This window comes from Aspergillus steynii, assembly GCF_002849105.1.
Source record: "Aspergillus steynii IBT 23096 chromosome Unknown P170scaffold_3, whole genome shotgun sequence".
NCBI classification, from domain to species: Eukaryota; Fungi; Ascomycota; class Eurotiomycetes; order Eurotiales; family Aspergillaceae; genus Aspergillus; species Aspergillus steynii.
This window is the reverse complement of record NW_020194400.1, coordinates 907,485-926,349: the sequence shown is the minus strand read 5'-3', so window position 1 is coordinate 926,349 and position 18,865 is coordinate 907,485. Positions and strand designations below refer to the sequence as shown.

General features: G+C 50.8%; 8 protein-coding genes across 8 annotated transcripts; 4 read left to right on the top strand and 4 right to left on the bottom strand.

Moving 5' to 3' along the window:
* Positions 1-3: 3 nt before the first annotated feature.
* Positions 4-950, top strand: P170DRAFT_435397 (40S ribosomal protein eS10). Its single transcript, XM_024848925.1, has 4 exons — positions 4-59; positions 123-172; positions 299-459; positions 550-950. Coding segments are annotated over exons 1-4 (465 nt in total). The 5' UTR covers positions 4-57; the 3' UTR covers positions 802-950.
* Positions 951-1,077: 127 nt separating this feature from the next.
* P170DRAFT_473770 (M20 family metallo-hydrolase) lies at positions 1,078-2,586 on the bottom strand (the record flags this gene model as incomplete). Its single annotated transcript, XM_024853078.1, has 3 exons — positions 1,078-2,014; positions 2,070-2,384; positions 2,471-2,586. 3 exons carry the CDS (start codon positions 2,584-2,586, stop codon positions 1,078-1,080), a joined length of 1,368 nt encoding a protein of 455 aa, XP_024705499.1.
* Positions 2,587-3,655: 1,069 nt separating this feature from the next.
* On the top strand, positions 3,656-5,108 carry P170DRAFT_435395 (HIT family protein). The gene is made up of 6 exons (XM_024848924.1): positions 3,656-3,862; positions 3,987-4,069; positions 4,286-4,354; positions 4,556-4,648; positions 4,717-4,731; positions 4,855-5,108. The coding sequence occupies exons 1-6, from the start codon at positions 3,823-3,825 to the stop codon at positions 4,960-4,962; spliced, it is 408 nt and encodes a 135-aa protein (XP_024705498.1). The 5' UTR covers positions 3,656-3,822; the 3' UTR covers positions 4,963-5,108.
* A 206-nt stretch (positions 5,109-5,314) lies between these two features.
* Positions 5,315-7,731, bottom strand: P170DRAFT_380656 (CRAL-TRIO domain-containing protein). The gene is made up of 4 exons (XM_024845538.1): positions 6,394-7,731; positions 6,302-6,343; positions 6,148-6,247; positions 5,315-6,093 (listed from the first exon to the last, which is right to left on the bottom strand). Exons 1-4 carry the CDS (start codon positions 7,543-7,545, stop codon positions 5,639-5,641), a joined length of 1,749 nt encoding a protein of 582 aa, XP_024705497.1. The 5' UTR covers positions 7,546-7,731; the 3' UTR covers positions 5,315-5,638.
* A 144-nt stretch (positions 7,732-7,875) lies between these two features.
* P170DRAFT_435393 (DASH complex subunit DAM1) lies at positions 7,876-9,212 on the top strand. Its single transcript, XM_024848923.1, has 4 exons — positions 7,876-8,325; positions 8,384-8,435; positions 8,489-8,540; positions 8,602-9,212. Exons 1-4 carry the CDS (start codon positions 8,008-8,010, stop codon positions 8,786-8,788), a joined length of 609 nt encoding a protein of 202 aa, XP_024705496.1. The 5' UTR covers positions 7,876-8,007; the 3' UTR covers positions 8,789-9,212.
* A 750-nt stretch (positions 9,213-9,962) lies between these two features.
* Positions 9,963-11,784, top strand: P170DRAFT_445557 (putative ubiquitin C-terminal hydrolase Ubp8; the record flags this gene model as incomplete). Its single annotated transcript, XM_024850723.1, has 7 exons — positions 9,963-10,014; positions 10,076-10,315; positions 10,365-10,472; positions 10,523-10,854; positions 10,920-11,345; positions 11,403-11,606; positions 11,671-11,784. The coding sequence occupies 7 exons, from the start codon at positions 9,963-9,965 to the stop codon at positions 11,782-11,784; spliced, it is 1,476 nt and encodes a 491-aa protein (XP_024705495.1).
* Positions 11,785-13,887: 2,103 nt separating this feature from the next.
* Positions 13,888-15,066, bottom strand: P170DRAFT_138451 (SDR family NAD(P)-dependent oxidoreductase). Its single transcript, XM_024842450.1, has 4 exons — positions 14,933-15,066; positions 14,623-14,874; positions 14,271-14,550; positions 13,888-14,183 (listed from the first exon to the last, which is right to left on the bottom strand). The coding sequence occupies exons 1-4, from the start codon at positions 14,975-14,977 to the stop codon at positions 13,924-13,926; spliced, it is 837 nt and encodes a 278-aa protein (XP_024705494.1). The 5' UTR covers positions 14,978-15,066; the 3' UTR covers positions 13,888-13,923.
* Positions 14,807-15,624, bottom strand: P170DRAFT_138507 (uncharacterized protein). Its single transcript, XM_024842451.1, has 4 exons — positions 15,359-15,624; positions 15,105-15,215; positions 14,933-15,042; positions 14,807-14,825 (listed from the first exon to the last, which is right to left on the bottom strand). Exons 1-3 carry the CDS (start codon positions 15,526-15,528, stop codon positions 15,039-15,041), a joined length of 285 nt encoding a protein of 94 aa, XP_024705493.1. The 5' UTR covers positions 15,529-15,624; the 3' UTR covers positions 14,807-14,825; positions 14,933-15,038.
* Positions 15,625-18,865: the final 3,241 nt, after the last annotated feature.

Here is an 18,865-nt window from a genome sequence, read left to right as displayed (position 1 = left end):
ATTACTCTTCGCGCGTTGTTTGAGCGATTCCCCGAAGAGCGCCAGGAACTCGCAACAATGTAAGTTGGGCCCTTCTAGCCTCAATGCATTCTCGAAAGCCATGTCATCTAATGTTTTTCCAGGCTTATCCCTAAGGACGACCGCAAGAAGATCCACGAGTACCTCTTCCGCGGTATGTGAATATCGACAACCCTTCCCTCGCTTACGCACCTTTGCGCTGGACCTCGAATCAACCCTGCATCGCTTCACTCCTGAGACCGATTCGGATCAATCGCTGACTGAATATCTGTTTGAACAGAGGGTGTGCTCGTGGCCAAGAAGGACTTCAACCTTCCCAAGCATGGCGACATTGACACCAAGAACCTTTACGTGATCAAGGCCTTGCAGTCCCTGAACTCCCGCGGCTTCGTCAAGACCCAGTTCTCGTGGCAGTACTACTACTACACCCTCACCCCCGAGGTATGTTCTATTTCTGGGGATTCTGGAAATCCCGACTCGATGCGAAACTCGCGCGAGTTCAGTCGGCTAACGTGTCTTTTCTCCTGACAGGGTCTTGACTACCTCCGTGAGTGGCTGCACCTCCCCGCTGAGGTTGTCCCCGCCACCCACATCAAGCAGCAGCGTTCTCACGCTCCCCCCCGTGGCATGATGGGTGGTGAGGAGCGCGAGCGCCGTCCCCGTGCTCCCCGTGAGGGTGGCTACCGCCGCCGCGAGGAGGGCAAGGAGGGTGGTGCCCCCGGCGAGTTCGCCCCTAGCTTCCGTGGCGGTTTCGGCCGTGGCCGTGGCGCTCCCCCTTCGTAAGGAGATGTCGCTTGGTCTTCCTAGGGCACTTGTGGGTGTTGCGGGCGTGGCTTGAGTAGGCCTACATGGTCAGAAATTGCTGCGCCTTGCGCATCCTGATGAAAATCAAAAAAGTGATTATGCATTGTTGCTGTCTCGATACCACGGAGTAGCTAGGTTCAATGACATGATTATGACTCCAAAAATTTCAAACGTGATCCCATTCTCGTAGATATCCAGATATCCGTATGCTCTATACATTCATTCTTATGAATATCCCCGACTTCGAATTATGATTTAGTCGGAGAATCTCTTCCGGTCATAGCGAATCACTGCTTGCAGAATGACTGATGTGCCGGTAGCGCAGTCATCCGCAGAGCAGTATTCCTCCGGATGATGGCTCAAACCGTCCTTACAGGGCACGAAGATCATACTAGTGGGTACTCTCTTCGAAGTGAAGACACTATCGTGCCCAGCGCCGCTCATGATCGTTCGGACGAGCGACTTGGGCTCTGGCGCATCAGCCACCACAGCCTCCGCCGACTGCTGTACGCAGTCGATGCAGTCGGGATGGAACTTGACGGCTGGCGAGTCGAAGTCCAGCGTCCAATCCACACGGCAAGGTTTCCCGATACCCTTGCCTTCGTCCCCCGCGATTGCATCGAAGTCCTTTCTCAACTGCGCCTCGACAACTTCAACCAGGTCGGTTTCCGGCCCGCGGATGTCGAGAGTAAAGCTGACCAGCCCGGGGACGGTATTCACACTTCCGGGCTTTGCTTCCACAATGCCAACACTTGCTAGGCATCCGTGCGAAGAGGCGACCTCTCGCGCACGCACCATCATGCGCGCGAAGGCATACAGAGCATCTGCGCGATGCTGAAACGCCGTTGTACCCGTGTGGGTGTCCCTGCCGATGATGTTGACTCGGTACCAGCGGTATGCTTGCACAGCTGTAACGACGCCGACGCGCTGGTCTGCGGATACAAGGTGTGGTCCCTGCTCGATGTGCAACTCGAAATGCGCTGCCATTGGCGTCTCTTTGTAGGAGCATGGGACGCTTCCTAGGTAGTTGATCTTTTCCAGGGCCGTCTTCATCGACTCCGGAGCGGATGAAGCGGTGGGAAGAGATGCCACGGTTGGGACCTCCTTGAGCCCATGGGCTCGTTCAAGGGGTATGCACTCGGCCCATACGCCGGAAGAAACCATGCTGATAGGGAAACGAGCACCCTCTTCGCTGTGCGTATGTCAGTTACATTTGTCCAATTAACTTGACCAAAGGGAGTTCTCACTTCGTCCAGTTTACAACACCAACACCACCCTCTGTCTCGAGTCCCATCTCGTCGATAACCTTCAAAGTCTCAATCCCCGAAAGAACACCAAGTATGCCGTCATATCGACCGCCAGTAGGTTGAGTGTCTAGATGACTTCCGATGAACACCGGAGGCACATCCTTGCGTCGTCCAGGCCGTACAGCAAAGATATTGCCCATTTCGTCGACCGTGACATTGCATTTCAATGCCTTTGTTGTCTCAATAAACCAATCCCGTACATTCTTGTCTTCGTCCGACAGCGCTAAGCGCTGCATGCCTGTGTCTGTAGGCCCCCTGTATTATCCATTAGTCTACTATCAAGGACACTGACATGCTATCCATCTATCATAGGGAAGAGAGATAGGAAGTGATCTACTCACTCTCCCCAGCGAACCCCAGGACCCCACTGACAGCTGTGATGGAGGTCCTTTGCAAGGCGATCTTTATTGGCCCTGAGGGCCGACACCTGTGCCTCGGATAATTCCGTCGAGAGCATGGCTCGTGTCAAGGATGCTGAGAAGGACCGATAGGGTTGGATACGTGCTGATCGAAATGCCGTACGTGGGACAGACAATCGGGTGCCTGGTACAGCCAAAGACTTGAAAGATAACGTATATGTCATCTTGTCCACGAGCGAGCAGGGCAAGGGGCTATATGTATACAAGCCAATTGTTGGAGACGCCTGCAGATAAGCCTGCCTTTGCGGAGATACTACAGCAAGTGATAAGATAAGTGCTTGAGTGGGGTCAATCCTTGGCTCTAGAGTTCGGCCAACTCGTCAATTCAGAGCCAATGGAATCAGGGTATTATAGAACGAAGCGAGTGCGTCGCTTCTCCAACTATTTGGGTGTTGGGGTAGAAAGCATGCTCGTGGCACGACGTCGGCAAGAGGTGATATACGGAGTAGCAGAGACAAGCAACGGTAGACACGACTCGACCAAGGATGCTACCGGCGGGGAAAGGTTGGAGTAAAATCAAGACCGAGGAAGTCAGGAATTAGGAGGCTCCGGATTGGTAGTCGACGACCCAATGCCCTTAGTTGCATGGATGGAGTATGGCAGGAGGGAGGGGTTGCAGCGGACAAAAGTCCGCATATTGATATTTAGTAATCGATAGAGCGATTGGAGACAGTATCAGCAAGCTCCAACGGGAGAAACGGAAGCTGGATGGATGGATGACTCGCATCCTTCTTGTGATGTCGGGGGTGGTGCATGGAGTGTCCCGAGTATGTTGGCGGAGGTGAGCAGAGGCCGTGGAGGTTATTGACACAGCATCCACGCACTTTTGCACACGCACCCGACTCGAGAAACAAGCCTTACCGGGGATAAAAGCAAGCAGAAAAAGAAAAGAACTAAAAGAGGATCAGCTGCAGGAATGCATCCGGCAAAAAGAAAAACAATAAAATCGACGACTGTGTCGATAGAAGAATCCAAAGATTGAGCAGAGGATGTTTGACGCAAACCACGGCCATCTCTGGTAAAAGGCAAGAAATGGGTTCTGAGCTAGTTTGTCGCCATCCTCACTTGTCCGTCCTCTAAGTGACTTATATCCCCCTTCCGTGTTCAAACCAGCGGGGGTTCGATCCCGGCTCCGTCCAATTCCTTTTTCTTTTCTGCTCCTCACGCCGCCCGCTTCCGCCTTGAACCCCGCATTCGGTCATTTCTCCTCTCGGGCGCTGAATTACGCGGTTCTCGTTCCCTTACTGTATAGACTTCATTGACCATCTCGCAAAATGTCTGCCGCTGCTTGTGTCTTCTGCAAGATCATCAAGGGTACGTTCCTTCCCCTCCACCTAAATCTTCTCGGATTCTGTACGGTCGCGTTGTGAAGGCATGCGCCGTGTTGAACCTTACCTGGGTGACGTAGCTAGCTAGCTAACCTATCCATGAACCACAGGTGATATCCCTTCCTTCAAGCTCTTCGAGAGCGAGAAGGTCCTTGCCTTCCTTGACATCCAGCCTCTCAGTCGTGGACACGCCGTAAGTCTCAGTTCATCATAGTATTCGACCTCCCCGCACGGTAACGCGGCCGTTGTCTGCACCCCCATGGACAACGCGCCTGCTCAACACCAGTCGACCTTGTATACATCCTGTACTTTCCAGGAGCACCATACATAATCATCCATTTCGTCTGTTCCATCCTACTCAAAAAAAACAAGTAAACTAACCATGGCACCGAACCTTCAACGATGACAGCTCGTGATCCCCAAGTTCCACGGCGCAAAACTTACCGACATCCCTGACGAGGACCTCAAAGAAATCCTGGTAGGTGCAAAATGCTGGAAGAGTTCAAATTTCCCGGGACGCAGATGGGATGCCCTTTAATAGGGATGTGACAAAGCATCTGGGGACCTTGGGCGACCGGTTTCCGCGATAATCCCTTCCCATCCCCGCAGTTTGGGTTGATACCAACCAACCGGTTGTTTTGAGAGTCAGCAGAACTGATGGTTGTTCTTATTCATCTAGCCCGTTGCAAAGAAGGTGGCCCAGGTCTCTGGTGCCCAGGACTTCAACATCTTGCAGAACAACGGCCGCATTGCCCACCAGGTCGTTGACCACGTAAGTTCCACGCCGGCCTCTTGTAACGTGGGCATGATTGACTGATTTTCTCTTTTTTACTGTACCAGGTTCATTTCCACATGGTGAGTTGAACCTACCCCTGAATCGAAAGTCGCATTGGCAGCGAAACCAATGTTGCACACGCTACTACCTCGATTGCCTCACCGGTCCCGTATCACGTCTGGCAAAGACTAATTGTTACGCAGATCCCCAAGCCCAACGAGAAGGAAGGCCTGGGAATTGGATGGCCCATGCAGGACACGGACATGGACAAGCTGAAGGCCTTGCACGAGGAGCTCAAATCTAAGATGTAAGGGTTCCTTGCGAGAACCATGTACATACCTTCACATTGTACTGCACCTCGCACTGCAGTCCTATCACCGGCCGGATGTTGCAATCTGGCGCCATGGCCGGGATTTGTCTGCTGTGCTCCGTAATACAATCTTAAATGAACTTCGATCATTCATTTAAAATTAACGGTCAATAAAATTATGGCATCGCCTTGGTGTTTATTGTCGATGGCGGATCAGCCTTGTAATGAAAGATGGTAACCAATAGTGCCACTTGATGGCGACCCTAGCCTTCTAATAAAATAAGAGCCCCTATCGGTGTGAATTAGAGCCCAAAATTCGAGACTCACTATGTAAGATAGCATGGAAAATACCCCTTTAACAGTTCATCGTAGCTAGGCTGCAACTCAATGGCCACTGAATCACGTCTTGTTGGTCTGGTTAGGGCTTTGTGTAACCCCAATGGTAAACCCAGGAATTCATGAAGCAAGGAGACCAAAAATCAACTCCCCAGAGTCATCACATTGTCCATCATGAGATGCTTTATATACATGCTATATTTCACATTAGATAAAACAGACACTTCTCTATCGGCGAGAGTTATATAGAAAGAAAAAAAAGGAAGAAGACCAAAACAAAACTCTAACTATCTAAATATCCAACTTGTTTGAACTCATGCAAGCATTATCGCGGGTACCGTTTATTTCGACTCGGCAGGATAAAAATCAATCTTGCCATCGCCTTGGAGAATATGCAGGCGGTCGTATAGCGATCGAGAACGGATGTAAGGGTCGAGCTGCCAGTATTGAACTCTCAATCGCTCAATGAGACCGCTTCTGTTCTCTTTAGCAGCCTTCAGGGCTCCATCGTCCTTCTTCTGGCTGGCCGAAATCCACGCAATAGTTGCATCTTGGACTTCTTGGGCGAGCTTCTGCCTTTCTGCGAGAAGCTCATCTCGCTTTGTCGTGTCTTCCATGGTCTTGTTCTCGCCCGGCTGGGGCTCGACGTACTTATATTCCCAGTCCTCATCACCGTCAAGCTCCTTCATGATGCGGTCCTTGGGAATGAATTTCTCCAGATCCTGGACGTTCTTGGTGAAGTTAATCTTGGCGGCAACAACGGGGTCAAGCCAGCCCTTGATGATATTCCAGATTCCTGCGCAATTATTAGATACATGGTACATTCCATAGGTATGAGGAAACCACAAACCTGAGAAGAGCCAAGGGGCTTTGTGGATGAGCACCACTCCGAGACACTCGGGGTAATTGGCCTCGAAACACTTGATCATGAATTTGACGGGGTTATAATCCTAGAGTGGAATGGTCAGAGATGGTCTCATTATTAATGGGAATTAGAGACATACCATGTTCGACAGAGAGAAATTGGTCATATCAAAGATGACACACTATTAGAGGTCAGACATTGATCGTCAAGATATGGAATCAAAACACCTACAGCGGTTTCAACGGGAGGGGCGAGCATCATTCGAGCAGACTCAATGGTATACACGGTGAACCGATCCAAGGCCTCTGTGCTTTGGTCGGAGGGCTTGTGCAAGCGCACCCTGACGACACAGATTGGTCGACCCAGCTTGTCGACGCCGTGAAGGAAGCTTTTGCCAAGGCGCATTTGCAGCAGGAAGTCCTCGCCAGCTTTCTTCTCCGCGGGATCCGAGCTCTGCGACTGCTTCAAGGCGAGATGTTCACCGTTCTTCATGATATCATCGTCCACTTTGACCTCCTGCAATCGCCACCGGATCGTAGAGACCAGCATGATGAGCGCTTTCTTGACATCCCACTTTCGTGCTCGCAGGAAGCGCAGGAGCAAAGTGTCCGGGTTATCTTGCTTAACCATGTTCCAGAGAGTAGCGCGGATTTCTTCGGGCTTCATATCAACAAGGGCCTGCTGGAATTCCTTAGATTGTCCATATTTGTCGTCCCCATCGGTAATGTTGATAGAAGCAAGGCCGGATGAGATCCCATTCGCCGACTTCACGCTAGCGGCATCGTCGTCTTCACTGCTTTTTCCACCACCGAAAAGTCCGAACCTCCGCTTGGGTTGTTGCGGCTGCTGTTCTTTCTTCTGCGATGCGCTTGTGGGAGTAGCATCTCCGGATTGCTCAACGTCCTCCAGGCTGACACCGCAAACCTTCAACAACAACACCCAAAACTCTTGCAGCTTGGCCTCCTGTTCGGGCGTAAGGTTGCCTACAGTTCCGGGGGCGGCTTCGGCAGGCATGGTTTGAAGAGTATCGATTACTCCAAGGAAGGGTGATAATTCCTGGTTATCTTGATCGTGCGGCGGAAGCGGCGGGTTGTTCGCGGAATTGCGGTATTTATCGTGTATCCAGGTACCTCCACAAAGTAGGACGAGGGCGAACGTGACTGTCCAGAAGGAAGAGGCTTTCCTCGGTTCGTTGGGTGACGACGATGGAAAAGTGGAGAGGGACCGGCGAGGCGGATAAGACGAGGTTAAGGAGCTTGACCTTGGAAACGATGGGAAGGATATCTGTGCACCACGAAATCGGTGCAGTTGAAACGGCGTGGAATGAAAAGAGTTGGCCGAGGAATGAGCGAGGCGGCGACGCAGAAACGAGCCAGCATGCATGTGCTAAAATGAGCGACCACAGGGAGGGACAGAAATGGGCTCAATCCTAGTCTCCGTCCTCCGAGTACTCCGTACTACCTGGTGCGACTAGGCAAGAAAGGGCGAAACAAGATGAGACAGAGATCGGGCCCCTGAAAAAATTGGCCTCGGATGCGGGGGAGCAAGAAAAACCAGGCAGAGACCGGGAGGCAGGGAATTGGCAAGAAACGATAGAAAAAAGGCGAAAGAAGGGACCCAAAGATGGAGCCAACCAGGGGTTCGGGGCCTGAGGCGCCACCGAGAAACCCTGCGAAACGAAAGCGGGGGATCATCCGCCGTCAACAAACACCCTCTAAAGATAGATTTCGTCCACTTTCCGAGCCCCAATATATTGGTGAACGATCGATTCCTCCTGACTCCACTCCTGCGCTTCCTCTTACGGTGCTTGACCTTTCCAACCTCGGAATTGAACCCATCGCCAGCATGGACGCTCCTGTTTCCCGGGCTTCCTCGCGCCCACGCCCGTCCTCCAGGCCCACGACCCCCCTCCGACCCAGCTCTCGCTCATCATTCCGCGAAGGCCATGGCTACGGAAGTAGTATCGGCAATACAGGCTATTCCCAACCGGCTATCAATGCCTTGGAGCCCCAGTTTGCAGAACTCGCGGACTCCATGGCCGACCTCGAGGCCAATTTCATGCACCTGCAGTTGATGCATGAGAGCTTGACGCGCTTCAGCGAAAGCTTTGCCAGCTTCCTGTATGGCATGAACATGAATGCGTTTTGTGTCGATTTTCCCGAGGTACGGCGGACGCAGGTGATAACATCGGGCAAGACTTTGTGCTAACAGACATTTGCAGGCTCCGATTCCTGAATCTTTCCGAAGAGCGAAGCTTGCCGATGCACAGAAAGGTACCGTAACCACGTCTCCCGCCATGACTATACTGTATTGACAACCCATCAAGAGTTCGAGACGGAACAAACCCGACCTACAATGGATGATGAAGCAACGTATCTGTGAGTTTTATCTTTGTCGCTTGGATTTGTGCTGCTCATGCTCATCACAATGCCGTTCCAGGACCACCGACACCACATTTGTCGAACATCCCTCCGCTACCATCCCCTCGAAACCAACGCCCAAATCGTCAGTTCCTTCGCGAACCACAAGGGGGTCTACGCGTGGCTCTAGTAGCGGTCGCTATACCACACGGGGGACCAACCGAGCACGTCCCAGTGCGTTGCCTCGGGGCAGGGGAATGCGATGAGCGTATGCGATGGGACAGAGGTATAATTTGAAGGGGATTATAAACGGACTCTAGGACAAGGTTTCGTAGGCTCGATATTCGGCCTCAAGGAACCCACCTGCACTACCAGCATATTAGCGGTCAGAGCTGCTCTCAGCGCCGCTCTGCAATGGACTCAGGCTGTAGAAGTGACGGCCAAACCGATGTTGGACACCAGAGGCCGGAGCATGCAGAGTCGCAGGTATTGCCTTGAACCAGTGGCTGAATTGACCGGATATTCGCTATGCAATTTGTAGCGACCATTGTTTCATTTCAATCTATAGAGGACTGGTTGCGCTTGTTTCACTCCGGTGTTGCATGTAGTTCCAGGTTAGTTAGTCTTGGGCTCGAGGGCATCGATCGCCGTCCATGGGACAAGTGGGCAAATCCAGAAATAAATACAATTTCCAATCCTTACTGAGCAATCGTAGACCTCTATATCATTCCCCAACCCGACTGTCGTGGAAAGACTCGGTGTATGTGATCAATCCAAGGGCAGACCACGTGGGCACGGATCAATGGCAATCCCGGGTTCTTATCGCCGACCGACCCTTGCGACCAGCAAAAAAGATCCTTTAGACTAGCTCCTCCTCCCCCCAGCGCCTGCACTCGGAGATCTATTCTTCTGGCTATTGTTACTCGACTCCTATTGGGCAAATCCGTGTTCTCCGCAGTGTTGCTCGCTTTAGTGACCCGGTCTAGTCACCAGGCGAGAGAGGGAGAGGCCGCAAGACCCTCCCTGACTGTATCTGCGGTAACCTTCGGGACCCGATCCGACAACGGGAACACAGCTGGAACTTCACTGTCCGTCGTCGATTCACTGACGCCGTCCGCTATTGGACGCCTCCAATTGATCCTTACTGGAGGCTGACGTCCGAAACGCACAATGCTGGTGTGATACATCAAGGGTCCTTGACGGTGTCTCAATCCATGGATTCCCATTGTTTCTTCGTTTAGAATACTGCTTTGTTTCATCTTCCTTCCCCCATCCTGTAGAGCTGGGCCTCCTTGGCAACTGCTTGATTACATCGTGTCGCATGATCCACTTGGTTGCTGGGACATTGATATTCCATTGCGCAGCGACGTCCTTCTACTGAACTAGGCTCGGGGTCACCTCAGTTCTATACACGTTCCCTATCAACCCGACATCCTCACAATGGCCAGCGTCGCTTCGGTGACGTTGCTCTCTGAGGCCGAGTTTGGCTGTGGTATGCGAACACCGTGGCAGATATCTTTTGAGATTTGTTCCTCATGCTGACGGGCCACAAGAGCACCTTGCCACTCAACTTGCGCATGCTGGAAGCGCTGCGAATCAATTCAAGAACTCGTTCCTCAAGACTCACAATGCATTGGCTCCGCAACCCATCACGGCGGAGATGATTGCCAAGCATACTGCTGGTTCGCGCAGCTATAGTCTTCTGAGACCCAGGTACACGTGCTTAACCTGCTCTGAAGCCTGCAACCCGAGCGGTCGGGAAAAGCATACCGAGAAAACGGGACATTCATTTTGTAAGTTCGCCCTGGCGTCACTCCAGAATTCTGGCTGATTCCCGCCTAGTTATGGAATCAAGAAATCGTGCGCTGTATTGCCAGAGCTGTGAAGATCTCATCTATGATCACGGTTTGGAGCGGCTACGATCGTCATCATCAGAAAACACGCTCAAAGGTTTGTATTCGGGTTTTCACTTATGTGTCTTCCGATCTAACATGGATTAGTTGCTCAAAAACGTCGGTTCAGCGAGAGCTCGGCCGATGAACTTTACGTCAGAAGCAACGCCAACAGACGCCTTTGTGCGAAAGCAGGTGCCAGGGGTTTGTATAACCTGGGCCAGACTTGTTACATGAATGTCATTCTTCAGACCTTGCTTCACGATCCAATCCTGACCACCTATTTCCTGGGAAATGGCCATCCGCATCATCATGATTGCCAAACGCCTGATTGCACAGGCTGTGCGGTTGCCGAGGCATTTGCCGATTTCAACAGTACCGAAAAGTTGGATGGATTTGCGGCCCTGAACCTTCTCGTGGCAACATGGCGTGGAAGTGCGGTATGCGATCGCAATATTTTCATTTTCAAGATCCATGGAGGTGAAGCTGACTCTCCTTTGCGCAGGCCCTGGCAGGGTATCACCAGCAAGATGCACATGAATATTACCAGTTTCTCGTCGATAAGCTGCACGCAACCACCGATGGACATCAGGAGAACCACGAGAAGGGCTGCCCTTGCTTCTTCCACAAGACATTTTATGGCAAGCTTCGAAGCAGCGTTACCTGCGACAAATGCGGCAATGTCACGCGCACTGAAGATCCCATGGTGGACCTGAGTCTGGATGTCCAGGTGCAGGCAAAGAAGCGCGCCATGGGCGGCTCGGGGCCTTCATCCCCACCCACGCTGACTGGATGCCTCGAGAGCTTCACCTCGCCAGAAAAGCTGATGGCAGGCGTCTACAACTGCACTTCTTGTGGCGACACCCCTCAGAAGGCGACGAAGCAGCTGCGGATCAAGAAATTGCCGGCAATTCTGTGCATGCAGTTGAAGGTACGTGTCTATTTATGGTATTCAAACCCACTAGATTCATACTAATCCCATCAATAGCGCTACGAACATACGTTTTCGGTCTCGGAGAAGCTCGAGGGCAGAATTGATTTCCCACTGTCCATCAACATGCTCCCGTACACGACCAACCCACACCCACTGACCGACAGATCGCGCTACTTGTATGACCTATCTTCCGCGGTCGTTCACAAGGGAAAACTCGACGCTGGTCATTATTACGCCTACTGTCGTCAAGGCGATCAGGTTCGTCCCCTATCATATCATATCTCGCCACATTCTACATTCCCCTGATACTAACATACAGCAGTGGATGCTCTTCAACGATGACCAAGTTACCCCAGCGACCGAGGCCGACGTTCTCAACGCCGATGCCTATCTTCTTTTTTACAATCTTCGGTCCTTGGCTGGCGCTCCACAGTAGTTGTCAGCGATCATCGGGTATGGGGTACTACTCCGTACTTATTTACTGGCTTCATGATCTTTTTTTGTTTTGTAAGGTGGATTTGCTTGTTCACTGCATACCCTGTTTCAGCGGTCAGGAGTTCCATGGCTGGAGTTAAGACTATTATTATATTTCGTTATTTTTACTCTTCGTTCTTTTTTCTTTTTTCTTTTCCCTATTTGCATTCCGACCTGGAGCTTGGGGTCGATGTTTTATGTATCTATTGCGAGACGCAAAAGACTAGTCCTGTTCATGTTGGGCTGTGGTTCTGTTAGATATGACTGGTGGTTTATCGGGACGGGACGGCGATCATGTACAAATCTTGAGTTCTACTTGATTTATGTAATAGAAGATCTACTGGATGAATTTCGCAGGTGTCACGGGCACTGAATGGAATTCCGACATATAAAATGTAGGGTATGAATTGCGAATTGTCCTGCTACATGTGACTGCTGAGCATGTATATGAGAATCTCCGCGAAGTTGATGAACGAATGCATGTAACGGGACGGGACATCCGGAGGACCAGCAGGAAGGGCGAGACAGGCAGAGACTGGCGCAATCGAGTTGAGATGTTCGGGCGAGGACGAGCACTACAGGACTGAAAACCGGGAAGACGGGACCGACACAATTCATTCTCGCAAGTGGGAAACCTCGGTGGAAGACAAGGGAAGCAAAGAATTAAACCCCAGGAGTGAATTGATTTTAAAAAGAAATTTCCTCACTTCAATTCAAGTAGTAGTTGAATTGGAAGACACAAAGGTTTCGACATGACACCTTTTTTAAAAAAAATTGTCAACACCGACCATCCACGCATAACTTTCCTCTTGCTCTAAAAATTTCCCATTTTCATTGATCCTCCAACGTTGGGTTTGAGCTATTCACTTCCAAACTGGTCTTGTCCCGTCGAAGTACAAATCGGTTTTCATCATTATGTTCGCATGGTTTCTAACCGAGCGCCGAGCACGTAACGATTCATCGTGAATAGGAATTGGATCGCGATTAATTTACCGGTACTGTGTAGGGTGGTTAGGTTAGTGATTGCGCCCAACATGTGTCCGGCGAATATGGTGCTCGTTGCGCTGTTCTGTGTTCCCTTTCCGTTGCTGATGCTGCCCAATATTCGATCGCTGGAGCCGTAAAATGGATGAAACCCACCTTGTTGAAACCAATGTCCTGGGACTTCTCACGGAAGCACTGACGGCAGATGTTCATCTGTAATCAAAAATTCCCCGATCAGTTATATGTTCCCCAAAAATTTATACACCATCCCAATTGCGATGTGATCAAACTGGATTCAGGATTCTTCCATACCCCGTACTTGCGGATGAGACCGGCGCGGTGAGAGCAAACACGGCTATATCGATCGTTCATCAGTTATTCCGTTCCCAAACCCGGCACATGCCGAAATAATAAAATCCATCATTTCATATCGAACGATTTCATCGGGGGAAAAATTTATCGTACCAGGAGCGGGAGCCCTTGCCGAACCTAGAGAAAAAAGCGATCAATTAGCAACTGTTTCCATCTTGCACCTTCAAACCCGATCATCTTCACTTTCCCACCTCTCAACCACACGGAAATAGGGATCCTTACTTGCGAGGCCGGCTGTACCAGACGGAGTCGTGAGTCATCTTGAAATTTGAGGCGAGGAAAACCTGGACGTGACGGTGTCTGGCAGGCGGTACTGTCGTCGCTGGGCGTTGAGGTTGAACGGAAAGGTTAGGGTTGAAAATGGCGTTGTGTGCTTCCACTCCCGATATGCGGGCTCGGACCATCTCGCTTGATTGCCGCTAAGCCCCGTTGGGTCGCTGTGTGGCCGCTCCGGTCATGTGACAGGGCGCTTGGCCCCGTCCGGACTAGTCGACTCTGGAGATCGGCGGTGTGAGGTTTCTCCGCATCTTTTTTCTATCTTCCATCGTCCTTCGATGGGTCATGCTTGCAGCTTGACATCCGGACCCTTGGGTCTACGCCGTATGCCAGCAATATTGGCATCCTACTCCAGCTGTCTATGAATGACCAGAACCATTGGGTCTTCTGCACCTAACAAACCGCGCAGGGAGCAAATACTAGTCCTCATTGAGAAAGCGGTAGAGTAATATCAAATTAATGCTATCTTCTAGAAAAGACGAACAGTGGTAGTGATGCCCGAGTCGATCACAATACTCGTACCAGTGATATAACTCGCAGCCGGACTCAGCAGATACGCAATGGTGTCTGAAACCTCCTCACCTTCGGCCACTCGTTGAATGGGAACAATGGCCTTGATCGTATCGCGCACTTCAGGGTTCTTCTCTATTTCGATGTCCAGCATCGGCGTCCGAACCCACGACGGGCACACGGCGTTATAGCGGACCCCTTCTGCCGCATGGTCCATTCCTGTGATCGTATAACAGCGAGTCAGCCGATGTTCGAGATTATCACACACCACATGACCTTATACACTGGTACATAATGTGAACATACCCGCCATCTTGGTCAATGCCATAACGGCATGCTTTGACATGGTGTATGACATCTTTCCCGGCAAGCCCACGAAAGAATGGGCCGAGGCGATGTTCACAATCGCTCCTCGACCGATATCTCGGGTTCCATTGCGACCTTGAAAGGTCTTGGGGGTTTGCTTGCGCATGGCGGCTGTCTGAGCACGCACACACAACATCATACCCTTGGCATTGATGTTCATGATACGGTCGAAGTTCTCGATATCTGTGTCGGCGACCGGAGTTTGGACGCCGTTGTCAATCTTTCACCCGGTTCGGGTTAGACTGCACTCAGGAAAGAAGGCCCTAGAGCAGATAGACAGATAGATGCTCACCCCAGCACCATTGACGCAGTAATCTAGGCGTCCGAATTCTTGAACCACGAAATCTACCATCTCCTGGACGCGCTTTTCATCTATAACGTTCACCTTGAAGAAGGTGGCTTGGTAGTCCTTGTTCGAGACGTACTGTTTACTCTGCTCGGCTGATTCTTTGGCCGTCTCCTCGTTGATGTCCGCGAAGACGACGACTCTGGCACCTGCTTCGGCCAGGGAGAGCGCGGCTTGCTGGCCAATGCCTCGCCCTGACTGTTTCATGTTCCTGTCAGATTTCGGCATCAAGAGGGGGCAAAGGAGGGTCACTAACACCGACGACAAGCGCAACGCCGTCCAACTGCGTGCTAGCAAGCATGGTAACTGTTGACAGGAAAGCAAACGGTATGTACTGGGCTTCAGTTAAAACCTGCCCGTAATCATCTGCAAAAGTTGAATACGAGTATTCTCATGCCGCATACTTGTCAGCTACTACAGCCACTTACCTAACTATACGTATACAGGGTCCAGGCCCGCTCGGCCTCCTCGTACCCCGCATCAGCAGAGTGAAATCATTCGTCGAGCGATAGAGGAAAAACGTGAGAATAGGGCGGAACCTAGAGGTTGAAAAAGATGAGGATCTACATCACTCGTTTTCACCCGATGGGGTAAAATCATGACAGTTTGATGTGCAGTGAGTAGTGATAAGGTTGAAGTTGAGGCTGAGTAGCATAATGACGGTATAGACGAGGAAGCTAACCCTGTAGAGAGATAAGTATGTATGCGGCTGCCTGGTTGGTAAAAATAGTGGTGCATATGTTGATTCTTAGAATGCTGTGTTCGTGTCCATAGATACGTGTATAAGATGAGCTGGATGCCTAAGAGTCTTGGCCTTGGACAGGTAGGCACCAGGTATGGTTTGAGATTCATCACACACAAAAATAGGCAGCTTTGATTTCAAGAAAGCATGCGATCTAGCAAAGGCATATGATTTACTCGCGATCAGCAAGAGCTTACATCAAGAGCTCACATGGGAACGATAGGCCCTGATGAACCCAGCAAACCACACAAGTCTCAAGTCCTCAGAACAAAGCTCAATTATCAGACACAGAAAGCAAGCTACCTACCACCCTACCAGTAAAAAACCATATACTTCACCCATCAAATCCATAAAATGAAGATCACCCACCACCTCAATAGTCAACGCATCCAGATCCTGCATCCAGGAACCGCAAGTCCAAAACCGGAACTGCAGGGGGTCATTAAAGTTACTGGGAGCTTGCAAACCTGATAGACACAGGAGGTACTCCATAGGTGGTAATCCGTAAATCCGGTTCCGGACCGGGAACAAACTAGAGAATTCGCTTCGAAATCCTGCCCTGCGGGATCACCCGTTACAGGCTTTAGTAGTGCCTATTATGGGGTCGCTTCCGGGTCCTTCTCAGGGACCTTGGTCTTCACTAGCACTTTGTATGTAATTGGAACCACTACCCATGCCCATGTCTGTCTACGGAGGTCCTTGGTGCCGGGTTTTCCTAGATTGCCAAGATCATTGAAAAGAGCAGTAAAAAAAAAAAAAAAAAAAATCCAAGGCAGACCTGCACGAATGACAGCCCGGCGCCGGCGAGCTCGGAGATTGGTCCGAGGCGTTCAGCCCGCGCAAGTGCCGGACTTCCGACGCAATTACTGCAATGGGTAGCATTCTGCTTTTCTTTCTTTCTTTTTTTTTTTTCCTTTTCTTTTTTCCTTCTTCTTCAGACGTCGGAGGGCGTTGGACTTTGGATCCGATTCCGCCGGGGGATGTGCATGGATCGTCAGATGATCTAGTTCAGCCTTGGTGTTGCGAAATATGAACACTGAATAGCTCGGTTTTATGCACACATCGCGATATCCCATTGTGCATGGGCAACAGTGCATACGCAGTACTCTAGTGCTGGCCAGGCCATACTGGCATACACTTACTCCGGTGCCAATGTACACGTGGGAAGTGGATGGTGGATGTTGCGACTATGACATCACATAGGGGAAAAGTCAATAAAGTAAGGCCATGTTCCCTGTTCTGTCAGGCTCTAATTCTTTAGACTCGCGATGGTATGAGAAGCTGTCTTGATCTTACGATTGATTACCAATCCACAATCCACTTGGACGGATAACTTGATCGAAAAATCCAGGCGTCAGCCGAATCATGTCAGAGCAGGATGGACGAAAAAAAAAAATCTATTCCGAATCCATGCCACGGTCTACTAGAACTAAAAGGGACCCCGAGCCTCCAAGTCCGAGGAATGGATGGATCGAGTATCGATGATTGGCCTGTAACCCGTGCGTCGGCGTCAGATCCACTCTTCAAGGCCAGAAAAGGGGAAAAAAAAGTAGAAAGGAAACCGGTACTTTATATCCGACATCCTCACCAACTCCGCCCGCAGGCAACGATTGAAATCAATCGTATGGTGATTAATTACCAATCACCCGTCAGACGATTCTAGGCTGCCGGTGGCTTTCGCAGCAGAAAGTAGGAGTAGGTAATACGCAAAGATGGACCACGGATCCAGCCACAAGAGGATTGATTATTGATGGGGGGACCATTAATTAAGCACGGAATGGATGATCGAGGAGTAGTGGGGCCGTCCCAAGCCCTAAGGCCCAAAGAGCACGGATGTTTAGCGTAGCGGCGCTTTTCGTCTGTTCTTTACCTTGACATCGCTGCTGGCAGTGTGCTATGTACAACTCCAGCGGAAAGTGTACAACGGCGCCAAGTGTCCATGTCAGAGATCTCGGGTGCATATACGGGTGTCTATGAGAGGGATGAGACCGCCATCGTCCATGTGCTGGGAGCCCGGACGTGCCGAGACTCGGTGTGAATCGTATAGATGTCCAGTGAGGATCGAGATGATACACAAGAGACTAAATAGTCATAATAAGAAAGAGTGAGTCATACGACCCGCGCACGGAAAGGGAAAGGTGACGGACCAAGAAGGGAAGGGAAAAAAGGTTCATAAATTTGAATCCATATAAAAAAAAAAAAAAAAAAAAAAAAAAAAAAGAAAGAAAGAAAAAAAAAGGCGACAGCAAGTGACTCGGGTCGTACTTCCACGACGGCAAGTGCGTGCGCATATCGCAGGATGTCGGCCTGGGAGTTCGTACGGAAGCCCGCGGATGCAAGTGACGGATTCCTCGAGCCGTTCTTTGCCAGGCAGTCCTGCCAAGCCAGGATCGTCGCTTGGGTTGTCAGATGAGAATCAGAAATCGACTGACCGCGGCACTCCCCCCTCTGTCTCTGCTGGGTAACAACCCGTGTATATCCATGCCGACAGGGCTGGCAGAGTCCAAGGGGGAAAGCGAGCGTAATTACCGAGTAAAGCTGTAAAGCTGAACAGCAAATGGGCCATTATTTACTCCGTATGTCAACGTGCAAGGCCCGCTCGGTGGAGTTTGCTTCCGAGGGCTGATGCGATGGCACTTGGAATTGGAGACCAGCCCTGTCTTTAATTTCATGCACTATCCATTGTTGCAGTCACACACCCGTCGTGTCACTCACACACACACGATCACCACTAACAGCGGGTAACGAGTTGCCCTTCTCACATTATACTACCCAAAACTATTTCCCGGATCACCATCGGCCCCCATTAAAAAAAGGAAACCATCTGTGGTACTGTCTGTCCTACGGAGGTCGCTTGGTGTTGCCATGGTTTGCATTAGAACTGGCACCCGACATACACCAGAGGCATGGACAGAGCATACCAGCGGATCAGCCCATAAAGCTTCAACTAAACCCCCAGGCGAGTCTGCAGGCGGGAGACCAGGAGTATGTGAGGGGCAGGGTTCGAAATGGAACGATGGTTGATCTTCATGCCAAATGAGGGGTTGGTTACCTTCGATGCGAGTTTTGCTTCGCGCTGTTTCCCATATTGGTGGCATTTGATTTTGGCCGACATCCTCGCGGTAGAAAATCTCAAAGGTCATCCATCCCATGCCGCATCATGAACGGGCTTCAGGTTCAGGCGTGTATATCCTTGCCGTATAGGTACACTGCGGGAGCCCGTGTTTACTCCGGATCATCCTGCGCAGTCTGGCATCCCCATACCTTCTCCCCACATGTTGCACAACTCAATGCAAGGGTGTAGACCGTCTGTCAATCATCATAAAATCCCCATTGTCCTGGCAGACGCCAGAGCTGAATGACTAAGGCTTTTGTTGGACTACTTCTCAGGTCTCACCGCACCGGGTCAGTGAGGGGAGCGAGAGAAGATCGACAGGACTCAGGTCG

Coding starts and splice junctions, on each gene's coding strand:
- P170DRAFT_435397 (XM_024848925.1), top strand. Junction 173..298: donor CCACGAGTACCTCTTCCGCG/GTATGTGAATAT, acceptor CTGTTTGAACAG/AGGGTGTGCTCGTGGCCAAG. Junction 460..549: donor ACTACACCCTCACCCCCGAG/GTATGTTCTATT, acceptor TTCTCCTGACAG/GGTCTTGACTACCTCCGTGA.
- P170DRAFT_435395 (XM_024848924.1), top strand. CDS start 3,823: ATGTCTGCCGCTGCTTGTGTCTTCTGCAAGATCATCAAGG. Junction 3,863..3,986: donor CTTCTGCAAGATCATCAAGG/GTACGTTCCTTC, acceptor CATGAACCACAG/GTGATATCCCTTCCTTCAAG. Junction 4,070..4,285: donor CTCTCAGTCGTGGACACGCC/GTAAGTCTCAGT, acceptor CAACGATGACAG/CTCGTGATCCCCAAGTTCCA.
- P170DRAFT_380656 (XM_024845538.1), bottom strand. CDS start 7,545: ATGCATGCTGGCTCGTTTCTGCGTCGCCGCCTCGCTCATTCCTCGGCC. Junction 6,344..6,393: donor CCCCTCCCGTTGAAACCGCT/GTAGGTGTTTTG, acceptor GACCTCTAATAG/TGTGTCATCTTTGATATGAC. Junction 6,094..6,147: donor AGCCCCTTGGCTCTTCTCAG/GTTTGTGGTTTC, acceptor ATAATTGCGCAG/GAATCTGGAATATCATCAAG.
- P170DRAFT_435393 (XM_024848923.1), top strand. CDS start 8,008: ATGGACGCTCCTGTTTCCCGGGCTTCCTCGCGCCCACGCCCGTCCTCC. Junction 8,326..8,383: donor TTTGTGTCGATTTTCCCGAG/GTACGGCGGACG, acceptor AGACATTTGCAG/GCTCCGATTCCTGAATCTTT. Junction 8,541..8,601: donor GATGATGAAGCAACGTATCT/GTGAGTTTTATC, acceptor ATGCCGTTCCAG/GACCACCGACACCACATTTG.
- P170DRAFT_138451 (XM_024842450.1), bottom strand. CDS start 14,977: ATGCTTGCTAGCACGCAGTTGGACGGCGTTGCGCTTGTCGTCGGT. Junction 14,875..14,932: donor GCGTTGCGCTTGTCGTCGGT/GTTAGTGACCCT, acceptor AACATGAAACAG/TCAGGGCGAGGCATTGGCCA. Junction 14,551..14,622: donor ACTGCGTCAATGGTGCTGGG/GTGAGCATCTAT, acceptor ACCGGGTGAAAG/ATTGACAACGGCGTCCAAAC.
- P170DRAFT_138507 (XM_024842451.1), bottom strand. CDS start 15,528: ATGAATCTCAAACCATACCTGGTGCCTACCTGTCCAAGGCCAAGACTC. Junction 15,216..15,358: donor CATACTTATCTCTCTACAGG/GTTAGCTTCCTC, acceptor TTCAACCTCTAG/GTTCCGCCCTATTCTCACGT.